Source organism: Geospiza fortis, unplaced genomic scaffold (genome assembly GCF_000277835.1).
Source record: "Geospiza fortis unplaced genomic scaffold, GeoFor_1.0 scaffold2, whole genome shotgun sequence".
Lineage (NCBI taxonomy): Eukaryota > Metazoa > Chordata > Aves > Passeriformes > Thraupidae > Geospiza > Geospiza fortis.
The window spans coordinates 2,269,865-2,284,343 of NW_005054366.1; the positions used below are offsets into that span (position 1 = coordinate 2,269,865).

Here is a 14,479-nt window from a genome sequence, read left to right on the forward strand (position 1 = left end):
GGGGGGCTGCGGGGTTGTCCCCGCCGCGGGGATCCCCGCACCCGCGGGGACTTCGGGGGCTCCTGCAATTCTCGGGGGTTTCTCTTTTTTTTTTGTTTTGTTTTGTTTTGTTTACCGTGGGCAGAGATGAGCGTTTTCAAGGCGTGGGTTTGGGCTTGTTGAGGGTTTTTTGTTTTTTTCAGCAGTACTCGATCGTGTGTCCGTGTCAGCAGGGAATGGTTACATGGAGCAGAGACATGTTGGAGTTTGAGGTGCAGAAGTGGAAATAATACTTAATAAGCTGTCCAAAAACTGTAATGAGAATGGACAGCTGTATTCCCACTGCCAGAGGGCAGGGATAGGTGGGATATTGGGAAGGAATTGTTCCCTGGCAGGGTGGCCAGGCCCTGGCACAGGGTGCCCAGAGGAGCTGTGGCTGCCCTGGATCCCTGGCAGTGTCCCAGGCCAGGCTGGACACTGGGGCTGGGAGCAGCCTGGCACAGTGGAAGGTGTCCCTGCCGTGGCAGGGGTGGAACGAGATGATTTTATGTCCCTTCCAACCCAAACCATCCTATGATTCTGTGCTGACTGTCCCTTTTTTTGGCAAGAGCTTTGATTTTATTATTTCTGTTGCAATCTGGGCTCCTGCCTCGCTTTGCATCACTTCTTTCAAAGAAACTTCTCTTCTGGGCGTGCTTCTCCCGAAGGTCGCTAGAGGCTGGAGGCAGCTCTTTTACTCCCGCTGGAGCTGAGCTGCGTTTTTAGGAACGGGGCATTTCTTGTAGAAACGGGAGGAGTTTCCCAGTGCCTTCCCTGCAGCCGTGGTGGTTTTCCCAGCGGTGAGCGGCTGCCAGCGCTGTGCTGGGAGTAGTAGAAAGCAGAGCTGTTATCGAGTGGCTCCTTATCACCTTGATAACGGGTGACTGTGCCAGGACCCCACCCGCGCCGGCTGGGCGCTGGTAACAGGAGCCAGGAGAAGGCCTTGATGCCCTTTTTCCACAAGTGGCTCCCTGCAGGGATCATCCTGTTGGTGTTTCCCACCCATTGGGGTGTGAAAGTTCTGGGGTGCTTCCAACGAGTCCTTGTGACAGCAGGATGGAGTGGGACCAGCACAGCCAGGTCTGGCTGTTACCTCCACATGGGGACACCAGCACCTTTATTTTTTTATATTTTGGGATTTATAAGCACCCTGTGAGAAGAGCACTCTGCTCCCTTAGGGGGAATGGGGAAGCTTTTCTGAGAAGCAGTGGATGACCCCAGAGCCATCACACGGGGGATGCTGAGGTGCTTTTTGGGGAGCCCAGCCGGGTGAGCTGCAGTTGCTGCTCTCAGGTCCCAGTGGGGCTGAGGAGCATTGCCGTGTTCCCCTGCTCTGGGGTCAGTGTGGTGCCACTCATGGACTTCACTGAGCAATTTCTCACTGGAGTCGGTGCCTGCTCAATGCTGATACAGCCCAGCTGGCTGCACACTCCGTTTTGGCAAGTTACAATTCAAGAAACATCACTGCCGTACTATGGAAGGGGAAAAGAAACCCCTGTAATCAGAGCCTGGAGTTTCCCCGTGGTCTTGACCCTTCCAAGAGCAGCAAGAATGGTTGAATGGTCCAGCAAAGCACCTCTGAGGACTTGCTGGGCTTGGAGCACATGGCTGCTCAGTGCTGCTGCTTAAAGCTGAGCTCAGGAGCTTTGTGGGATGGATTCAGGGTGAGGGGAATCGTGGTGGCCTCTGCTCCTGAGCCTCTTTAGTGCCGAGGCCTTTTGGGATGGACCGAGGTTATGGGATGGCTTGGTGGCCGAAGCCAGCCCAGGTCTGGTGCCAGCCCTGTGTGCCAGGAGGAGCCTCCTCATCACCCAGTGCTTGGGAAGTGTTTGGGGAGCTCTTGTCAAGCCCTGTGTGTTGGAATCACCCGTGGAGGGTTGTCTCCCGGTGCCGATGATGGAATTGGGGTTCCTGGGGAGCAATTTGATGTTTTGTGTGACTCAATCTGTGGGTGTCCAGGCACAGATATGGGGCAGAGGGGTGCAGCACGTGCAGTAGCAAAGCCCACTTTGAAAGGTCAAGGTGGAACTCCTATTGTTCAGGAATTAGGGAAACCTTGGTCTCCAGTTGCTTCCAAGTGTTTTGTTTTGCACTGGGTGTTTATAACCTTGGAAGAGTTCCTCCTACCCCAAAAGAGAAAGCAGGAGGGTTTGTTGATAAACCGAGCACAGCACTAACCTGAAGTTTTGTTTTTCCAGAGTCTCCACCACCTCCCTACTCTCGGCTGTCTCCTAATGATGAGCAAAAGCCACTGGGTACGTGTTTTGTCTCTTTTGATCTCCGGGAACTCTTTCATGGTGCAGCCCCGGTGCTGGTTCTGAGACAGCCCTGCCTGGCATGCCAGGCAAAAGCCAACAAGTCGGGGTTTTATGGCTGCTCATTATTTCTGAGCAAGCATCAGCTGACAAGTTTTAAGAAGTAAATGGATGCCAGTTTATCCTACCAAATTACCGTGCAGACACATGCATATTTTCCAAAATAATATGAAGCTCTATTTTTAATGAAGGCGTAATGAAAGGTTACCAGACGTCATGTTTTGTCTGCGTGTGTAATCTGCGGGAGTGGGAGCTCCTGGGTGCCATTTCCATAAAGGCCTGGCTGTGCTGCTCCATGCAGGAACCAGCTATTACCCTTCCTCTGCTCCTTACAAAGAGATGGAAAGCCTTTGAAACTCGGCGCTGTGTCATTTCTGAGCGGGGTGTCACTTCTGGGGAATTATGAAAGGTTTTCCAAGCAGAGCTGGTGAGAGCAGCTTTGGGGTGCTGGGCTGGGTGTGGAGTGCAGGATGCTGGGTTGGCAGCCCTGGATCCTGGTCCTGTGTGCTGCACGCTGGCCTGGAGATGTTTTCAGCTGGCATCGCTGCATCCTCACCATCCTTTCTCAGCCCTGCTTCTTGTGCAGTTAAATGGGAGGCAGAGACCTGGGAGGGAAGGGAGGAATCCCACCTCCCTCTTGGATTTCTTGCTGGGATCAGTGCAGCTGGGGCCTTTGTGCCTTTATCCCATGGTCGGTGATTTACTGGGGTTAATGCCCAGGGGAGCTGCTTTTGCTGCCATGGGGCAGGGCAGGGAGGAGACAAACGGGGTTTGGCAGGGATAGGAGCAGACAGCAGTGCCTGCCTGTCCCACCCAGCCCCGGGGGAAGGCACTGCTGCACCTGCCCAGGTGAGTCCCTGCCCTGCCAGGCCTGGGAGCAGCTCAGCCATGTGTGCACCCCGTGCCCGGCGCCTTCATCGCCACAGGGCTGTGACCAGAGCAGCCTGCAAGGCCAACTTGGCTGCTGGTGGCTTTTTCTTCTTTTTTTTTTGTTAGGTGTGGAGGCAAAAAAAAGGAGTTGTCCCTCCCTGCACTCCCCCTTCCAAGTTAATTCCTTTTAGAAACTGCTTGTGCTGCAGGGAGAGATGATAGTGAGCCACACGTGACTTTATTAAAACAACAGCCAGAGGTTGAAATTTGCTTCACTGGCTTGTTTGATTGGAAAAATAATAGTTAATCTGTGAGCAAACAGTTGAGCACTTAATTAGAGGGGTGTAAGCAAGAGAGAATAACAAAGACTCTTAACTTGTTAAAACAAAGTTTCCTTCGCTTCAGCAAAGAGGAAGGAAGGAAGCAAGAATAAACAGCTTCAAGAATTTTAATGGTGATAATTAAGTATAGTAACTCTGACTTGTTTAGAGGCTTAATGTAACTTTATCCAGTAAGCACCAAGTTCCTACTTGTTTGATCAACTTAACTAGAGTTATTTTTGTGGTCGAGGCAATTCAAACTTTGCATTTGCGTGGTGGAGCTACAAAGTTAATGGCTGCTCTCTGGCTCTGTGCAGAGTTTCTCTCTTGGGGAGGTGCTGGGAAGCCCAGCAGCCACGGGTGCTCCCGCAGCAGGACTAAAAGTGCTTATTTTTCCTTTTTTTCCCCCCCCAGATCTATCAGATTCCACGTTGTCTTACACTGAAACAGAGGCTACAAACTCTCCCAACGTCACGCCCGGAGATTTCTCAGGTTGGCAGCTCTTGGTGCTTTCCCCCCTCCATGGGGGCTGGTGGTGGGGCAGGGCAGCAGGGGGGGATGGGGGTCCTGGTCCTGCTCTTGGTCTGTGCTCTGGGTGTGCAGAGAAGGACAAAGAGCAGTTGTTTTTTCAAAGAGACCCCTGTTGTGTGTGTTGTGGTAAGGTGCTGTTTGTGGGGTGAGCAGGGATGTTTGCAGGTGGCCACAGGGCCCCGTGTGTCCTGTGTGGAGGCCACCAGGATGGGTGCCAGGCTGCAGGACTGTGGGGCTGGGCTGTGGACCCTCCCCATTTCCATGGCAGGGCACTGGGGCCCTTGCAGAGCTGCTGCTGTGGGGAGGTTCTTGCTGGGACCGTCGGGCTGGTGTTACCTGTTGGGCCCTGGCCCCGGGCTGCACTCCCTGCTTCGTGAGCAGGCTCCCAGCTACGGAGCCATTGAAGATCCCGAACAAAGCTTGGCTTAATTAGGTCCTGGTTTTTGCTCTGCCCCACCCTGCAACCTTTCATTCACTTAATGGGGCTCCTCAAGGCCTGGGGTGGTTTTCCCTGACAGCAGATAGAGCTGGGGCTGTCCTTGGCTCAGCACATCCCACATCTCTGTCCCTGCTGTCTCAGCCCGGGCTGGGGCTCAGTGTGACAGGAGGGGCCTGGCTGTAGGACCAGGCTTAATTCCTTTGCCTGGCTCATGGTCTGAGAGCTGGGATGAAGGCAGACAAACATGGGGTTTGTGGAGCCCCATGTGCCTCCTGCAGCAGCTGGGGTGGAGCTGGGGCATCTGAGGCTCCTGGCTGGATTGCTGAGCACGGGGATGGGATGTGCTGCTCCCTTGGGGATGCTGTGAGTCAGGGGAGGTGCTGGAGGGGACCTTTGGGGTACTGGTCCCTTGGCTGGGGCATTTATCTTCATTTTCTTTCCTTGCAAGAGTTCCTGGTCAGTTTGGTGAGAAGTTTGGTGGAACTTGGGCATTCCTGGGGATGTTTAGGCTGATCCCAGCTCCAGAGGGTGTTCAAACAGCACAGGGTCTGTATCATGGCAGGGTGGCACATTTCCCTCTGGGGATTTTCCCTTCTCCTTGTCCTTTCAGGTGTCCCTGTGGTTGGGCCCACGGGCTTTGCCAAGTGTCCAGAGCAGGGGAACAGTTGATAGCAGGACTGGGATCATTCAGCCTTGTGCTCTAATAAATGTGTGTTTGCAACTCCTAACAGACATTCCTAGGGCTGGATGCACATCCCTAAAGCTCCCCGTGCCCGTGGCTTTTGTTGTAACTTGATAATTGGCATTAATTACAGCAGCCAGGTTGGAAAAGTGGGGTTCCTGAAGATGTAATGGTTTAGTTTCCCTCATGGCTCAGTCTTTATGGGACATCTGGTGGGTTTGCTGGAGAGAAGAGAGATTTTAACTTTTCCTTGAACAATATAATGATAACATGTGACCGAGATTGTGCTGAAACCAGATCCCTGCTCTCCCCCTGTGCTGTTTCCAATGGTGTAACTTTTAATAAGAGTCTGGGGCTGGGTGATTTATTTTTCCCCAGTGCTCAGGATTGCTGAAAGAGGATAAGAGCCCTGCTGAAGTTAACCCATACATGTCATCACAGGGAAGTACAAGGGAAAAACCCACTTAGGCTCCAGTCTACCTGCCACATTTCAGTTTGTTTATTCTCCATTTCAACTCATTTAATAGTTCTGCTTGAAATGTAGGTCTGTGGGAGTGATACACAAAGCACATGGTCCTCCCTGCCTCCTCTTGTGTACTCAGTGTGCATTTACCTTGTCTTCCAAAAATAAGTACATTTTGGATCTAGCATCAAGCCACTGCTATTTATTGGTCCAGCTTTGATCATCAAAAAGGCTTTTCCTACTAAAGCCACAAAATTCAATTTTGTGTAACAAAGAGAACCATTCTTCTCCTGTTTCTCCCTTACTTGATGAACTTCTAAACAGGAGGTTTTAGAGTGAAGGCAAAAATGATCTCTGTCATGTGTGTTAATTTAAAAAAATAACAACAAACCCTCTTTTTGAAGTAGAACTATAATATGGCTATAATATTGCCCTTAAAAAGAGGGAAACAGTGAAGTGGCAGGCTCGCTGTAAAGTTCAGAGGAGCAGTCAGTGCTAACTGAATCACAAGCTGTGGGTGGTTGGGTGGATGTGACCTGGATCCATGGATGATTCCCCAGAGCCCTCTTCATCTCCTGTTCAGAGCATTTGGATCTTGGAACAAAGTTGTTTGTGCAAGGGTCAGTGTCCAGCCACAGCTTCTCCCTTGGAATGGGCGTGCTCCTGTTTTCCCAGTGAGGTGCAATGGCCTGGGAAGGTCTGGGTTGGTGGGAAGAGGCACTTGGAGGTGTCTGACCCCGCGGTTTCCTCCTCCTGAGCTCAGGCAGTGCCACACTCAGCACAAAGAGAGCTCCCTCTTTTCCTCCTTAGACTCATTTCTGCCTGGGGAGCAGGGCTGAGCAGAACCTGCTCTTTGGGGGTTACATTTGGAGCCCAGGTGGTTCCCTGGGCTGAGCCTGTGTGTCCCCTGGGAGCCAGCAGAGCCTTGGCCAGCCCTGGCGTCCCCGCGGCTCCCGCCGGGGCTGGGGAAATACCAGGGAAAGGGCAAAATCCAGCAAGGCAGGAACAAAAGCTCAGCCTCGTGACTCATAATTGGTGGAACATTTGTAGTAATTTTTTTTCCCTTCCCCTCAGACTTGGCTCCTCCAGCACATGCCAAGAAGCTGCTGTACCCGTTAGACTTGCCAGGCGTGTGGAGGGCTGAGCCTCTGCAGGGATGGGGTGGATGGGATGGGATGGGATGGAGCAGCTGCCGTGGGCTTTGGGACTGCCTGCCTTCCTCTGAATCCCACAGGGCTCTCCCTCACTGGCCTTGGGAAGGGCCTTTTCTTAAAACCCATGGAATAGCCCCATTCCTGTTGGAAAAGCCCCACTATGAACATTGGGCAAAGTTCTTGTTAGTGCTGGCTTTGAATTGGGGAGGGCAGGTGGGAGAACTAAAGGTGACCTTGCATCTGTAGGTCTCTGTGCTGACTTGACCATCTCCAGGAAAGATACTGACTTATTTTTTCCAAAAATAGTTGTTTTGGGTGTTTTTAAACTTTGAAATCCCTTCCCATGTGCTAAAACTCTGAGACTTTCAGCTCTGGTGAACCTGTGTGTAGCTGAAAATGGGCATCCTAAAGAAGAAATGTTGCACTGGGGGTTTGTTGGAGGAGGGGTGAATTCTGTCTGTGCTCCAAAGCAGCAGGAAGGTGTTTTCCACCTGGAATGGAAGCACAGGCATGAGTTTATTCCAGCAGCTCTGCTGATGTCCAGAAGGTGCTGAGCTCCATGTGGAGATGAGCTGTGCTTGGTGACTGATGATGCTGGAGGAAAGCTGAGAATTAACAGAGAGAAAAAAACCAGAGACTGAATGGGCAGGAGCTTATTTAAATTATTTCTGGTTTGCTTTTTTTTTTCTTTTTAAGATGGGGCAGCTTTTGCAGGGCAGTGGTGGGGCTGGGGACATTGGATTTGGGGAGCAGGGTCCCTGTACCCCCAAAGGGAGGAAGAAGGCAGGAGCATCCATCCCAGCTGGTGACTCAGCCCTGCTGAGGTGATGCCACAGCTCCAGGCAAGAGCCACAGGGTTTTTTCTGCTTCCAGCAATATTTAGGATGAACTTAAGGAAGCATATTTTAAAACCCACTGAATGGAGAAAGTGAACGTCTCCCTTCCTCTCCCCCCCAGAAATAACAGGCTGCAGGATTTATGCTAACAAGGAAATTTATGAAGATCCTGTGTGTTAGGAGTAGGAAAAAAAAAAAGGAGCCCATTAAATCTGTCAGGCGGATGTGTGTGGCAACTGGGCAAACATTGCCCTTTCCGGCCTGGGGGAGAGCTTCTGGAATTACCTGTTCATAGAAAAAAGGGTATTTTTGTCAGTAATGGGACAGCAGTTCCTTCTGGGGGAGAATGTTGGGTTTTGGGGACAGACTCAGTGACAGCTGGGGGCTGGGTCTGCCCCAGCACCACCCTGGAGCCTTTTCATCCCTTCTCGCCTCCCTTCCTGCAGGAACAAATCCTTTAAAAAAGACACAACCTATCTGTGCATCCAGTTTAATCACAGACAGATGTTTGTTTGGGCCAGTAATGGTTTTGGTTTCTTTTTTTCTTTCACATTTAACTGTAGGTTTGCTGGCTTGTCTTCCCCTGTGCAGTCTAGAACAATCAGGGTTTGGCTAAAGCCTCTCCTGGTCGGAGGAACGAGCCCATTGCCAAGAGCTACTTCTTTGATGCAAAAAAATACATCCTGGAGGTGCTTTGTCAGATGTTTTTATATTAAACAGCTTTCCTCCATAGTTTCACTTTGCCAACGGGAAATAAAGTGCATCTATTTTCCAGTGTGCTTCAGAGAGGAATTCTCTGCTCGCTGTGGAGGCTTTTCCCGCTTGGCTGGGGATGGCCATGGGTGCTGGGACCCCATGGGAGAGCCTCAGAGCAGCAGCCTGCCCTCCCTGGGGCTTGGCTCATGTGCAGCTTCTGGCCCTGCCTGGGGCTGGCATCAGAGGCAGCCTCTCCAGCTGTGGGGTGAATCATGGATTAATCCCTGAAGGGAAGGTGGGGAAGCTCTGGGCGCTGCTCCCTGGCCTTTCAGGGCTGTCCCTTTCACTGAGGTGCAGGTGTGCTCCTTTCTTTTATACAGACATGCCTGTCTGGGGTGGTGATAAACCCCCTGGAGCCAGTGGATTTATGGAGGGCAGGGGGGTTTTCCACATCTATTTGTGCTTGCCAAGGTGGGGGGCTCAGGTGGCAGCTCCTGCAGTTCTGCCATTCCTTCGGAGCAGAAGGTGAAGGGATCATTGATTCTGGGGCCAGCTGGGCTCCTCGTTGTGTCCAAATCCTGGTGGGAGCAGTGCTTCATCCATCAGCAGAGAGTATTCCACCTGGGAAAATCATGAGCAGGTGAAGTTGTTCACAGCATTGAGCAAGCAACAATTGAAAAACATTTTAAAAAGTTAGATGACTTGCCAATGGAAGAGAAGCACCCTAGATCAAGGCTGGAGGGAGATATTACCTGCATGTGGTTGTTTTTCCATTAAAACCCTGTGGGATAACTCACGTTGGACCACCAAACCAAGAGCTGGAGCACTGAGCTGTCCCTGAACGGCTGGGTGGCCATGCTTTGGTGGCTGTGGACCTTTGTGGTGCCACCTGTACCCCTTGCCTTGTGTGGAGAGGTGCCTGTGGCTCCATCCATGCAGAGCAGGGAGCTCTGGCAGTGCCTGTGCAGCTGTAGAGGAGTTCCTAAAGCCAGTGACAGATGTTTGTGTAAAATGGGCTTGGAGTCCAGGGCTCTTGGTCTTGGCATCAGTGCAGAGCTCAGCCAGGACAGTGATGTGGGATGGGGAAATTAATTTCATACAGGCTAAGGAATTTGCTGGAGGTGGGAAGGGGTGGTTTGTGCTGAAGGTCTCCTGAGGAGGGACACTGAGGTTCCTCTGAGGTTTGCATCCTGTGCACAAGGAGCAGCAGCCTCCCAAAGCAGCCTGACAGGAGCGCAGGTGTGTCCTGGACTGGAGGTGGAAAATGTCCCTTTGTTGCTAAAACCACCCAACAGCCTCACTTTAGAAATGAGGACAGTCAGAGCTGTCCCTAAAAAAATCTGGGCAGCTGGAGTTGGGCCTTGTTCAGAAGAAGGAAGGGGAGAATCCAAACTGGCTGCCACAGCCTGGGGATCATCTGCCTGGAGAGGCACAGGCTGCACAAGGGTGGGAGAAGGGTGGTCTGACCAATACTGGTAAAACCCTGTGCCTGATGCAGAGATGAAAGCTGCTCTGCAGGTGATGTCTCTGTATTTGTGTGTACACACAGCTCCAGAGCCCCAGAGGAGAATTTTCCATCAGGCATCCAGGCAGGATGATGCCCTGAAGGGAAAGTTCCACGGGCAGTATTTGGGGAGCATGGTTCTCTTGAAGGCAGGACTCTGAAGTTCTCAGTATATTCCAGCACAGAAGGAGAAAGTCTCTTTTTCTCCCTCTGTTACCTAGAACTGGGATGGATTTTTCACAGCTAGCCTGGATGTTTTCAACCTAGAAGTTCTTGGAGAAAGTACAACACCCAGATAAAATGTGTTTTTGTCTGTGGTTCATTGAGTAGTTATGATGTTTGGCCTTGAATCACAGAATAATCACATCCCTCACTTCTCCAAGCACCTAGGCATCACTCTTTATAAAAAGAAACATCAGGAAGTAAGCAACTTACTTAAAAGTAACTTAGTTTAATCTTTGTAGCATAAATGTTACATTCTTGCACCCTATTAGGGGCTGGATACGACTTTCTAGGTAGTAAAAGTTCCTTTGATGTAGCTCTGGTTGTGTCCTTTAAGCAGCATGGATCCCATGGATCCAGCTTTGTTTGAACTTTCCTTTTTCCCTGGGCCTGTGTTTTGCTTTTTAAAGGGATTTGCTGAATACTGGACACAGTGTATTTATGACCTTTGAAAACGGTGAATGTTTTGAAGGAGGAATTTTGGCTTCTTATAGGGGACCTGTAGAGAGAGGCTTGTGTTCACAGTCCCAGTAATAGATTTTTTTGTGGCACTTTGATGAGTGAGAGGTGTTTATAGGCTTGATTCATAACTGAGTTACCAAGGTTTTCCACGGAAATAACTTATTAAATGTGTGGCGCTCACCGGAGCCATTGAAGTCTGGAGATTTGCTCTTCATCAAAGGCACCTCCTTGCCTGGGCTCCAAGGCCTAACTCAGCATTTTACCTCTGGAGGATGCTCAGACCCAACAGGGCTGTGTGGTGTGGGAGCTCAAGCTGGCTTTTACTAAGAAATTAAAAAAAAAAAAAGGCAAACTGGAAGGAGGAGGGAAAAAAAACCTCAGGAAAAACATCCCCCCTGTCGCTGGGAGCTGCTGATGGTTAAACCTGGTTTTCTGGAACACTGCTTGTTTGTGTGGATTTTGCTTCTCTGCTCCACAGCTGAAAAGTCCATCCCTTCAGTGCTGCTGAGGGCTTTGAAGTGTCCCCAGCCCCTGGAAGCCCAGGTTCAGTTTACTGGCAAAGGAGACTCAGCTCTTTGTGCTTCCCCAGAGCCTGGGGCTGTGATTCCCAGCTCTGCCCCAGGGTCCTGCTGCTGGCTGCTGGTGCAGGGGGGGGACATTGGCTCACTGAGGTCCCACCTGGCTCCTGGGGATTGGGGTTTGTCCCTGCTCTTGCTCTGCCCCTGCTCTGTGCCTTTCACTTGGCTGATTCATCAAATCCTGGTTTGGGCTGGGAGGGAGCTTAAAGCTCATCCTGCCATGGGCAGGGACACCTCCCACCAGCCCAGGGGGCTCCTGGTCCAGCCTGGCCTTGGGCACTGCCAGAGATCCAGGGGCAGCCACAGCTGCTCTGGGAAACTGTGCCAGGGCCTGCCCACCTTGTCAAAAAGTCCTTCTGCAGGTTTCTTGTAGCCCCAGAAAACGGGAGTTTAGCTGGAAAAAAGCATCAGCCCAGGGCAGTGCTGGGAGAACGGAGAGGGGAGGATGTGCAGCACTGGGGATGCTCAGGGCTGTTGGATTCCTGTTTGGGTGTGTTTTTTGTGTAAGAACAAAAACATTTCACATGGAAATGCCTGTCTTGGCTGACCTCTGGCAGGGCTGCTGATGCTGACTGGTAATGGCCTTTGCAGCTCCTGGGGCTGGAGCAGGGATCAAACAGCTCTGGCATGGAAGTGCTGGGCTGTGCTGCTGTCCCAGAGAAGCTGCTCTTTCAGGGAGAAGCTGGTTCCTCATCCCAGGCTTTGGATATGGGAAAATACGTGGGGAAAAACCCACCAGTATCAGAGGGTATAAACAGAATTAAACCCAAAGCTCCTCTGCTGCCCCAGCATCTCCTTGATCAGCCCCACACCCCAGGTTTTCCCCTCTTTTTTCTTACTGTATTTTCCTAGTTTTATTCTTTAAATGGCTGAGAGTTGCCTCTGATGCCCAGGCCTGAAAACCCTCCCAAAATACAACCTGTCCCTGGCTGCCCACAGGGATGCAGTCCTGCAGGGAACAGGCTCAGCCTGGGGTGCTGCTCCCTGCCCTCAGCATTTTGCCTTTCAGGTTGTCAAAGCCCATGCCTGAAACCTGCCAAAAAGTCAAATTCCCCGCAGTGCAAGGGAGAGGGATGTGTGGAGAGTTTGTTTTGCCCTTGACAGCAGTTCTGTGTTCCTGGGAATGCAGGGGGTCTTTGCTGAGGGTTCAAGGAGCCCACGTGCTCCTGTCCTGCAGCACCCCCACCCACTCCAAGGGCATTCCCGGAGCAAAAGCTGGACCAAAGCCATCCCTCCCTTCCCAAGGCAGTTCATGGCAGTGCCCTGGTGCCACATTTGCTGTCCCAGCTGGGCACTGCTGCTCTGCTGCCCCCACTGCAGCTTGGCCACGTCCCCACCTGGGCTTGGGAGAGCTGCCCTCCCCTTCCTGCTCCTGTGGTTGGTTTATGGCTTTGGAGATGTTCCTCCTCCTAAGTGCTTGTGGCAGGAGGATCAGGCTGCCCATTCCTCCAGGCTGGAGAAGTTGGAGCCTTCAGGCTGCTGCAGGGGCATCTCTTGGTGCCAGGGATGCTTGGGCAGGATTTCTCACAGTGGCTCCACGGAAGGGCGGGAGACACAACTGTGTTGGTTTTATCTGTGTATTCCATGAGCAGGAGCAGAACCTGCCAGCAGAAAGGCTATTTTTCAGCTCTTTCCATTTATTAAGGTCTCATTTGCTAAGATTTTTCCATGACAGAAGCCAAAGAGTGTTAAAGACTTGAAAAAAAAAAAAAAGAAGTGCCAGCTGCTTTGTGCTTTCACCCAGAGTGATGCAAAGCTGTCTGTTTAATCAGGGAAAAGGCACCTCAGGAGCTGCTGGGTGATGAGAGCTGGGTAAGGCCCTGGCACAGGCTGCCCAGAGAAACTGGGGCTGCCCCATCCCTGGGAGTGTTGGATTGGCCGTGCAGCAGCCTGGTCTTGTGGAAGGTGGGATGGGATGAGCCCTCCCAACCCAACCCAGCCCGTTCTGTTTCCCTGATGAGATCTTCAGATTTACCCCACCTGTCTGCAGAGGCTCCTGCTGGGATGGACGTGCTGTGCACAGCACATCCCTTTGCTTAACTTTGCTCTTTCTTTTGCCCTCCTGGCTGCTCCAAAGCCTGGCCTGTTCTGTTCCTGAGCGTGGAGCTCACACAAGGCCCCGTTTGTGCGAGCCTGCGCTGGGAAAAGCCAAGTTTGTCCAGGGGGAAGAATGAGACACTTGATTCACCCCCCCTGTGTGAGGCTGTGGGGTCTGGGAGCATCCCTGTCCTCCACAGGGAAGGCAAACACGGGCTCTGCTGGCTGGGAACTCCCAGGGTTCTGCTTTCCCTTAGTCTTGAATAAATGTTGCTCCTTTGGAAGCATTGCTGCATCTTCCCCTCATCTCTGTGGCAAACACAGTCATTGTGTCCTGATTTTTTTGCCTGTTTATTTTTTATTTGTTGTTCTTTAAACCCTACCGTGAGAGCTGTAGGTAAACGTGAACTATAGTTCAAAAAAGGTATCCAAGCTGTAGGTAAAAAAAGTTAGGTTTTTTTCCAGCATTCTTCTTAAAATCCAGAGAAGCAGTGACATAACCCAACAGGAGCTCTGAGCCTGCAAGTGTTTAAGGCCAGGTTGGATGGAGCTCTGAGCAACCTGGTGTGGTGGGAGGTGTCCCTGCCCATGGAAGGGGGTGGGACAGGATGATCTTAAAGGTCCCTTCCAACCCAAACCATTCCATGGTTCTGCGATCCAGAGCTTTGCCAAGTCTCGCAGCAAACAGTCACTGGTGCTTATGAAAAGCTCAGGCTCCAAGGTTAGATCTGGCTGGGTTTGTCTGGTGCAGCAGCTCGGGGTGTCCAGCTGTGGAGAGAAGGGCCAGATGTGAAAATGAGCAGTTGAATGTCTCAGACCCAATCCTGCCCTATAAATTGTGCGTCTGCAGCTGCCACTGCGGGCTCAGGCTGCTCTGCCGTGGCTCTGATCACTGTAACGCTGAATCCAGCAGGTTTTGATTTGGCTGTTCTGGGGAACTCTTTCTGCTGAGGTTTTGTGAAGCCCTGGGAACACAGCAGTGTTTCCAGAGAGGCTGTGGGTGCTGGCTGGGTGCAGAGCAGTCCTTGGTGGTGAGGCCAGGGCTCCGTTTCCCTCAAGCGTTGTGGAGTTGCTTTCTGAGATCTGCAAAAAAAAACCCAACAAAACTTTATGAATCGACCAGGAAGCCAGTAAAAATTAGTAGTAACAAGCTGATTTCAATGGAAATGGGTTTGCTGCTCTGCTGGCTGCCAACCATTTATGAGACTGGCCGGGTGCCGGGTCCAGCGCCGCATCCCTCACCCTCCTGCTGCTGGAAATCATTTGTGACTCCAAAAAAATAAATAACACTATTGTGGAGCTCTTTTTATGGCTGGGGCCTGAGCTGGGTGGCAGCTCTGCAGTTTGCAAGC

At 51.6% G+C, this 14,479-nt stretch overlaps 1 protein-coding gene across 1 annotated transcript in view; it reads left to right on the plus strand.

The window, feature by feature from the left end:
* The window catches only part of SMAD6 (SMAD family member 6), a gene marked incomplete at its 5' end in the record, with an annotated part of 36,440 nt that overhangs the window by 511 nt on the left and 21,450 nt on the right, over nt 1-14,479 (plus strand). The window contains 2 exons of the mRNA XM_005424246.3: nt 2,217-2,273; nt 3,938-4,015. Of these exons, the coding sequence (XP_005424303.2) occupies nt 2,217-2,273; nt 3,938-4,015 (135 nt within the window). The remainder of the gene's footprint in view (nt 1-2,216; nt 2,274-3,937; nt 4,016-14,479) is intronic.